Below are 10,017 nucleotides of genomic sequence, written 5' to 3'. Positions count from 1 at the left end.
TTTGTTTGAAATTATGGTCATATAGCTAGACCATTGCTAGAACTACTTAAGGCAAACTCTTTTCATTGGAATAGTTCAACACAGGAAGCATTTGACAAATTAAAAAGAGCCATAGTGACTGCCCCTGTTCTGGCTTTACCAAACTTTAACAAAAAATTTATGATTGAAACAGATGCATATGGTGAAGGAATTGGTGCTATATTGATGCAAGATGGTCATCCATTGGCATACATAAGTAAGCCTTTGTCTTCTAAAAATCAATTACTTTCAGTTTATGAGAAGGAGATGCTTGCTATTCTTTATGCCATCAAGAAATGGGAGTATTATTTGGTGGACCAACACTTCCTTATAAAAACGGATCATCAAAGCCTAAAACATTTATTAGAGTAGAAGGTCACTACTCCCTCACAACAAGCCTGGGTTGCCAAATTGATGTAGTATAGTTATGAAATAGTGTATAAAAAAGGAAAAGAAAATTTAGCTGCAGATGCCTTGTCCCGATTACATGCTATGAAATCCAATTGTTTGATTATGAGTCTGCTACCATCTGAATTTTTGAAGAAAGTGGAAGAGTCATGGCTTAAGGATGATGATTTGCAAACCATTACTAATGCAAAGAAACAAGATCCAGCAGCACATCCATAATACACTTGGTAGCAAAACCAATTAAAGAGGCAGGGAAAATTTGTAGTGGGCAAAGATTTGGCTTTACGAAATGAGTTGATTGCTTTGTTTCATGCTTCAACCATGGGAGGGCATTCTGGTGTTAGTGTCATGACTAGAAAGATAAACTCTATACTTTATTAGAAAGGCTTGTGGAAAGATGTTCGGAATTTCATTCGGACATGTGAAATTTGCCAAAGATTCAAACTAGAAAATATTGCCTCTCCAGGTCTATTACAGTCGCTGCCTATTCCGATAGGAGTCTTCACCGATGTTACTTAGACTTTATCGAGGGGTTGCCGAAGTCGTAAGGAAGATCGGTAATCTTAGTAATGGTTGACCGGCTTACTAAGTTTAGCCATTTCATGGGGTTGAAACATCCTTTTTCTGTTGTAACAGTTGCACAAGTCTTTCTGGACAACATTTATAGATTACATGGTCTTCCTAATACCATTACTAGTGATTGTAGACCTACCTTCATCAGTCAATTTTGATAGGAAATGTTCAAATTGCTGGGAGTCGGTTTGCAATTTTCCACAGCCTATCATCCGTAAATAGACAGCCAAACAGAGGTTGTTAATCAGTGTCTAGAAAATTATCTTCGCTGCATGGCTGGAGATTTACCCTATACATGGTTTCGTTGGTTATCCTTAGCCGAGTTTTGGTTCAATACTTTGTACCACTCGAGTATTCATATGTCCCCATTTGAAGCTCTATATGGCTATTCACCACCAATACATGTACCATATTTTCCTAATGATTCACGGATTGCGGCTGTTGATGTTTTTCTTTGATCTCACGAAGACACTATCCTAGTGCTCAAGCGAAACATGGCAAGGGCTCAACATAGGATAAAGATGTTCGCTGATAAAAAGAGGACAGAGAGGAGATTTGACATTGGTGATTGGGTTTACCTCAAGCTCCAACCTTATCGACAAACTTCTCTACACCAGGGATGCCCGAAACTCCAAGCTCGCTATTATGACCCTTTTCAAATTGTGGACAAGGTGGGAGCAGTAGCATATAAACTCCAGTTACCAACTGATGCTAAAATACATAATATGTTTCACGTATCCTTGCTCAAACCGGCGTATGCTTTCATTCAATCTTCAAGTACTCTGCCACCACGAGTGCCACTATCTGAACACATTCCCCAGGCTGTGCTAGATCGACGGATGGTAAAACGTCAGAATATAGCCGCAACTCAAGTTTTAATTCAATGGTAGGGATTTTCGCAAGCTGCAGCAACATGAGAGTTCGCTGATGAAATGTATCAACGATTTCCTCAGTTCTCCCTTGAGGACAAGGTTGCCGAAGGGGAGGAAATTGTTACGAATTTGAACGAACGCAACCATTCAGGAAGGACTTAGATTGCAATGCAGTGTTTTGGTAAGATTAATGAAGTGCTGAGTTTAGGAGAATAAAAGGGACGGTGTCATTTTGCAAACTAAGTAAATAATGTAGAAGAAGAAGTTGAATCTGCTGACTTGGCGGAATTATAATTTTCGTATAAATATGTGTAATGAAATTTTAAAAGGGAATGAAGTTCTTAGTCATCTTCTCCCACACTCTCTGCATGTTTTCCCTCTCTCTCTAGATTTTTCTCAATTTGAAATTTTCTTCTTATTCTGAAATTCTTCTTCTTCTAATTCTTGGCGACTGAACGTGTCAATTAGTATCAAAGTCATCACCATGTCTCCCAATTGTAATCGTGCGGTGCGGGTGGTGACGTCGGTATTACAGTGTTCACCAGGGGCTAGCAGAGAGCTAGCGCACAGTCACCCCCGTGGGCGCCGGGGCTGCGGAGTGTGGTAGTATGTTAGGATCCCAAGTGCAAGGTATGAGACTTGGATCCCACATTGGAAAGTATGGGCAACTAGTGTGGGGTTTAAATGGCCTTGGGCTCTCCCATCTCAATAGCTAGCTTTTGAGGTGTGGTTCTCCTAAGGTTCGTATCACTAACATTGAAAGATGATTTTGAAGAAACAAGTGAAGTTTTAAGAAACATTTTTAGAGGACATTTGAAAAAAAAAACCCTAAATATTTTTTTTGAAACAAATCAAGTCGATTCGGATTTATCAAAGGATGAACTACATCTATAAGACATTTTACTGTCAAACATTTCTTTTTCAATATATAGTTTCTTTTCAAATTTCCTTTTGAGAAGCTCTACAAATTTGCATATTTAAAAACAGAAGAACTAACTGATTAAAAGTTAACAATTATAAATACATACACCAACACTATTTGTTCTTGTTCAACTTTAATTTTGATACATAAATATCACAACAAAATATAAGATAAAATAATTGTTATCAATGGAATGAAGGAAATATTTTCATTATTAATTAACAATAAATTAATCAAAATTTAACCTGAAAACTACCTCACTGTTAATAAAGAATCAAAATTTTTCTATCACATACATTAATAAGGCACTTCATTTTGCATATTCACAATTAGTAACATATTTAAGGGAAAAGGACTATTTCCCAAAATCATACCTACGACACATAGAAAACCCAAACACCCACCCAAGAACTAACTACCATCTAAATTTTCAATTAAAGACAGGGGTAAAATCGTTATTTTACCTATAAATCTTAAAATTTTGAAGTTGATATCATTTTTCCCCTAGGTTTTAAAAACTAACATTTCGATCCATCCTCAAAGTTTGAAAAGTTTAAAATTCACCTCTAAGGTTTGTTTCCTTCTCCAACCAACATCATTCTGACTGACGACCGATGCCTTTCATCTTTCTTCTAGATCTGACTATAAAGGACGATGAAGTACAGTCATCTAGACTCGATGATAAAACATCATCCTTCTTTTTGAGTCTTCCCATTCTGGGTGACAAGAGTCATGCTTTGTCAAAGAAAACTTTTGTTTCTTCCTATCATCTACTAGTTCCCTAAGCCATCAAAAATGAAACCTGGAAAGGGGGAAAAAAGTGAATTTTTCAAAGTTTAATCATAACAGGTGAATGTGAGTTTTCTAAACTAAGGGGTGAAAATGATATAAATTTTTTAGGTTTTAGGGTTTATGGGTAAAATAATGATTTTACCCTTACTTCTAAGTAAAAATTTGGATGATAGTTAGCCCATGAGTGGATGTTTGAGTTTTTCATCTATCGTGGATATAATTTTGAATTTAGATTGAAACTTGGGTGGAAAATTGTCTTTTTCCCTATATTTAATAAATAAAACTATATGTACAAATAATTTTATTAATTTATTTATATATAATGATGTGATATTATGTGATTAAATGATTAAATTGTTTATTTTTTATTTTATTTCAACATTATTCAATCAGGAAAAGGACAATTTTCCACCAAAGTTTTAGTCAAAATTCAAAATCATATTCATGGCAGATATAAAATCCAAATAGCTATTCATAGGCTAACTGTAATCTAAAATTTTAGTTAGAGACAGGGGTAAAACCGTTATTTTATCCATAAATCCTAAAACCTAAAAACTTTATATAATTCCACCCTCAGTTTAAAAAACTCACATTTACCCCCATGATTAAACTTTAAAAAATTCACTTTTCCCCCTTTTGAGGTTTCATCTCTAGTGTCTCAGGAAACCGACTAGAGATCAAGAAGAAGTGTAGGTCTTCTCTGGCTACAAAGGATAATGAAAAACGACTCTTCGTTGTTCAGATCTGAACGACAGAGCGTCGTCTAGATCTATATGAAGAGACGAAGGACAATGTTTTGTCGTCCTTCATCTCATTGTCTAGACATGACAAAAGATGATGCTTTGTCATCGTTCGTCTCTTCTTATAAATCTGGACGATGCTTCATTGTCCAGATCTAGATGATAAAGGGTCGTCCTTCATAAAAATTATATTATTGATTAATTATATTTTAACCCCATAACTCTAATAGAAAATTTTAATATAAGTTGAATGATGAATAAGCATTTGAATTTTTAAAACATTGTGAGTGAGAGTTTGAGGATGGACTAAATCTTAGGTGGGAATAAGTCTTTTGGCCTTCAATTTATTATGAATAATATTTTACTTTCTTTCGGTTTCCTAAGGGAAACAGAACAAACAAAGTGAGACAACCTTTAATGTAATCATGCAAACTTCTAATAAATTTTCAATGTGAAATATAAATAATTGAGAAAAAGAAAGTTAAAAAAAAATTATTGATTCTCAAATATTTAATGGTAATTGGTAAGCACACTTGTTAACAAATAATCATACTTCTTAAATTTTCTGCCACGTAGATAAGAAAATTAAAGCATTGCATGAATTTCATCTTTGAGGAAATATAATTTTGATTTTTATTCATTATAAAAAACACCTACAATTTACAAGTCATACTTTGTTTTTTTCCCTCTTAAACACGTTGTAGCACTTTTTCCTTTAATTAAAAGACACAAACAAATCATACTATTTAAAAAATTAAAAAAAAAAAGAAAATAATGCAAAGTATATCAAGTCAATGGAGGCTTAAGCAATGTAAACACTATGGAGAAGGGTGGACGACTTGTGCTTAACTTGCATCTAGAATGGTCAACTCATGATCAAGTGACGCTAAAAAGAAAAAAGGAAAAGATAAGACACCGAGGAAGAAAAAGAATCAATACCGAAGAAGAACATAAAAAGCCGTTGAAGAAGAAGAATCATCCACTTGGTGAGATAAAGTGTCACTATACCAGTGAGATATCAATCCTAGGTAGAACAATTATCCAAACTCAAACTAGCTTACATCACATCCACTCTAAACTATGAGAGACCATGGTCTCAATACTACCAATGCCAATCTCGAAAGGCACTCCCCATTCCAACCTTTCTTTTGTTGTCTTTAACTCAATTCTAGTAGATTGTTTCCTTCATTCATCCAAGACAAATTTTAGAATCATACTTGACATGTTACTATACTTAGTGAGCACACTCTATAGTCACTGTAGCTTTCTAAGGTTTAAGACCCCACTTTGCTTCAACTTGGTTCAAAATCATAGGTACACTAGAATATGCAACTCAAAAGACCAAGTTCCAATCTGACATATCTTAACATTGGAATACCTATATTAGGTTGTTTTCAATATGATTTGAAATAAGGTTGGTAACTTGCTTCTTAATATGAAAGGTAAGCTCATGCTCATGAATACTCAAACTAATAGTTTCAAGACGAAAGGCCAAGTTGGTTTTGTGTTGTTTGTATGTGAAGACGAATGTTGATAAAGATAGAATCCATTGACTCGAAAAATATTAGGTTTAGGATATCTATTGATTTGACCCATATTTGAGCTCTGAAAAAAATGTCGATAAATATTTGAAATCAAAATCTCTAGCCAGAGCATAATATAAGTTATACGAAAGATATTTGTGATGAAGTGTTTTGAATATATCAATTGATGATTTGTATAGAATTGAAATTAGGACTTTGACGAAGCATGAGCTCGAAATTGATCAAGATTAGATAATGGAAAGGTCTTATCTACATGAAATGTACGATTGAAGGTATTAGGTTCAATAAAGTGTTTTTTTGTCGTAGTTTAGGGGCTATGACACATTGCTAGATGTTTATCATAATCGTTGAGTTTTCATATGTATTTCAGATTGTTCAAAAAAAGACTCATGATTATGTCATAGTGAACCTAAAGGGTTACACTAATAAACCAAGCTTTTAAGAGCAAGGAGTATATTATTTGAGATTGGCTAGCACCTTTCGAAGGATACTTAACATTAGTATCATATAATGTGTTACATAAGTACAAAAGTAACATTTTAAAAGTTAAAATGTTTGTGAAGCAGAATTAGGGTAGCTAAGATATATAATTGATATGCATGCATGATTGTAGTTTAAATTAAAAATTTAAAGGATTGATTAATAATTTCATTATTGTTAATTAGCCACCAACATAAAAATGGCTCATTAATTTATCTTAGGTGAACTAAGCTCGTTTGAAACAAACTTTCTATTACAAAAACAACATTCCTTTCCCTTCTCTCTACCCATCGGGTTTGGGTGTTTTTGGCTTGGAGGTGCAACTTTTTTGAGATTTTTTAAAGTGAGAGACTCCTTCCGTCATCCTACATCTAAAGCAAAGGAGTAGGTAATCTTCTAACCTTCTCATGTATGTTTCTTTTCATGCTTTGATTCTTGCTTTTATGTATATGCATGCCCATTTTGCTTCATTCTTCTTCCCTATTTATTTCAAAAACTATGTCACTGCTGATCAAGAATTAAAATTTTCTCATCACATACATTAACAAACACTTCACTTTGCATATTTAGAAATAGCTATATATTTAATGAATAAAGCTACATGTACAAACAAATATTATCAACTTATTTTATAAACTGATATGACAATTTTTAATTGAATAATATGATTGCTTATTTTTTTTATCTTATTTTAACATTACCTAATCACATATTGTTATATTAGATTATACAAATAAGTTAATAAAATTTGTTTTTATACATATTATTTTTCATGTTTAATTACTAAAACAATAATGTGTATTTTAAATCTTCATACATTGACCTTGAAATGGTATTGATACTAAACACGGTTAAAATTGAAAAAATTTTAAAAATATATAGAAGAATTAATTGTTGAAAATATTGTTAGTAACACATCCTTAAACAAATTTAAACTGCAACTTACAAGAAGAAACAAGCCAAAATGATCTAATTTATTTTATTATAAATGTTAAAATATGAATTAATTGTATATTAGAATATTAAAATATCTGAATAATACATAAGTGTATACCTATCATAAATCTTATATAAAGAAATAAAATTAATAAAATTAATATACAATAATGTAAAAAGGGAAAATATATATTTAGAATATTTGCTAACTTAGGAAATAAAACATTTGGATTGTATTCTAAGATAGAAAATAATATATTCGAAATCTATTCAAATATATTATAACTGAAATAATATATTTGAAATATATTCCAACACACCCCTCAAACTTAAGTAAGCAAATAAAATAGAAAATAATATATATTTTAGTTAGGCTTGCTCACGCCTTTGCTTTCACATATGAAAAAAGTGAAAAGATGAGTTCATTAGTTTGGATACATTCACACTTTCACTTATGTAGAAAGTGAAAAGATGAGTTTTCAATTCAAATATTGTCACGCCTTCACCTGCGTAGAAAGTGAAAAGATGAGTTTGCAAACGTAATGTTCACTTAATTGAGTTTGCAAACTCATCTTTTCACTTTCCACTTAGGTGAAGGCATGAGAGAACCTAATAAACTCATCTTCCTACTTTTTACACAGATGACGGCATGAGCGTGCTCAAACTAAAACTCATATTTCCACTTTCTACGTAAGTGAAGGAAAAAGTGTGTTCAAAGTAATAAACTCATTTTTTCACTTTCCATATCTGTGGAGATGAAGACATAAGTGAGCTTAACAAAAATGCCAGAAGGATGCTTGTCTTTGATACCATCTAAAAATATGAATAAATTGTATTTTTTTTGTATATTAAACTACCTGAATAATACATAAATTTTTTTGTATATTAAACTATCTATCATAAATTTTATATAAGGAAATACAAAGCAAGATAATTAATATACAATAATAAAAAAGTGGAAAACATATATTTAGAATATCTGTTAACTTAGGAAATAATATATTTAGAATATATTCTAATATATTTAGAATATATTTTAACAATAAATAATATTTTCTTTTCTTAGTTTTTTAAGGGAAATAGAACAAACAATCATCTAATTTAATTTAATTTATTGTAATCACGCAAATTTGTAGTAAGTTTTCAATGTATAAAATTAAAAAGGAATTGAGAGTAAGAAAATTAAAAAAAAGTTATATTGATTCCGAAATATTTAACGCTAATTGGTAAGCAAACTTGTTAACAAAGAATCATGCTTCGCTCAAAATTTCAGCCACATAGACAAAAAAATTAAAGCATTGCCTAAATTTCAACTTAGAGTAAATATAGTTTTGATTTTTATTCATTATAAAGAACACCTACAATTTTCAAGGGCATATTAATTAAAAGGCCAAAAAGTTTATTCCCACACAAGGCCAGAATAAATTAGAAGTAGTTTAGAAGTGTTGGAATGATTTGATGATTTTGAATTAAAAATAAAATAATATCCAATTACATAATGATATACCATCTATGTATCCAAATTATGTACAAAAATTATGTACATATAATATTGCTCTTCATGAAAGGAATACTATTTAATGCTAATTTAATTGGTTTACCCTTTCTTTATATTTTGATAGGTTTATTTAGATTATGTTACTTTTAAGGTGTTATATACATTTTAATAACGATTAGTTATTCTCTTCTTTCTCTTTATTTTCTATTGCATTTTAGGGTTATTGAGTATCATGTGACTCAAGTGGATGGATTCTGATTTAACCTTGCTACTTTGCTAGTATACTTTGTCAAGATTCTGATGGTGCTTCAGTTAGTGCTCCACCATTTAAGGGATTTGTATGCATCTTAAATTTTATGATTGCCATTAACATAATTAGTGTGAAGAGCAATGTTATGTGTACCCATTTTTGGTGCATAATTCATGTATACAGTGATGTGTTATCATGCAATTAAGTGATTTTAAAACATGTGTCATCATATAATAAAGATACATCCAATCATATGATAACATCTCATCTGTGTACACAAATTGTATACCAAAAATGGATATACATAATTTTATTGTTATTGTGAAATGCAGCCTTTTCTATTGGTGGATATATGTATAATTGAAGTCACTTTTATTATTTTGTAAATGTGAACTTTATAATTACTTTTTTATTTTTGCTTTTGGTGTTTGGTGGGAAAAGTTAGTAACTACTTTATAACATCATGCAAAGTGAGAAACTACTTTATAATTTGTTACACACTAGTGTTGTTGACACCATAATTAATAGTTCCTCATGTACATTTATAATCTAATTGTTGACGATGCTGAGAAGAGAGAACTCTAGTTTTGACATGAGCCTATAAGATGAGCTCAAAGCCGAGTCATGTTAACCCGAGCAAAGTTCGGTTAGTATGCACGAACCCAAGATAAGTACTAGCCAATCACAAACTTAAAATTAAGAAGTCAGCCAAACCTTAGCTCATGTTCCACTGAGCTTGCCAACCCCGAGCCGAGATTGAGGCTCAATCTTTTAAAAACGAGCTGGGCCCTGCTCAAGATTGGCTCGGCTTGTATCCAATCTTATTTTCAGTGTATGAATTAAAGCGGAAGGCTAATTTGTGTTGTGTGATAGAAGTAGTCTTCCATACGCAATTTGAAACTCCATTTTGCTAGCAAACTTTAAAAGCCCATTTTTGACATAAACTACACTTAGGTACCGAAAAGAGCAAAGAAATCTAAGGAT

General features: G+C 31.7%; 1 protein-coding gene across 1 annotated transcript; it reads left to right on the top strand.

Moving 5' to 3' along the window:
- Positions 1–1,493: 1,493 nt before the first annotated feature.
- Positions 1,494–2,033, top strand: LOC123228729. Its single transcript, XM_044654194.1, has 2 exons — positions 1,494–1,841; positions 1,953–2,033. Exons 1-2 carry the CDS (start codon positions 1,494–1,496, stop codon positions 2,031–2,033), a joined length of 429 nt encoding a protein of 142 aa, XP_044510129.1.
- Positions 2,034–10,017: the final 7,984 nt, after the last annotated feature.

Source organism: Mangifera indica, chromosome 11 (assembly GCF_011075055.1).
Source record: "Mangifera indica cultivar Alphonso chromosome 11, CATAS_Mindica_2.1, whole genome shotgun sequence".
Classification (NCBI taxonomy): Eukaryota; Viridiplantae; Streptophyta; class Magnoliopsida; order Sapindales; family Anacardiaceae; genus Mangifera; species Mangifera indica.
Note: the sequence above shows the minus strand (reverse complement) of the source record. Positions and strands in the feature narration are given on the sequence as shown.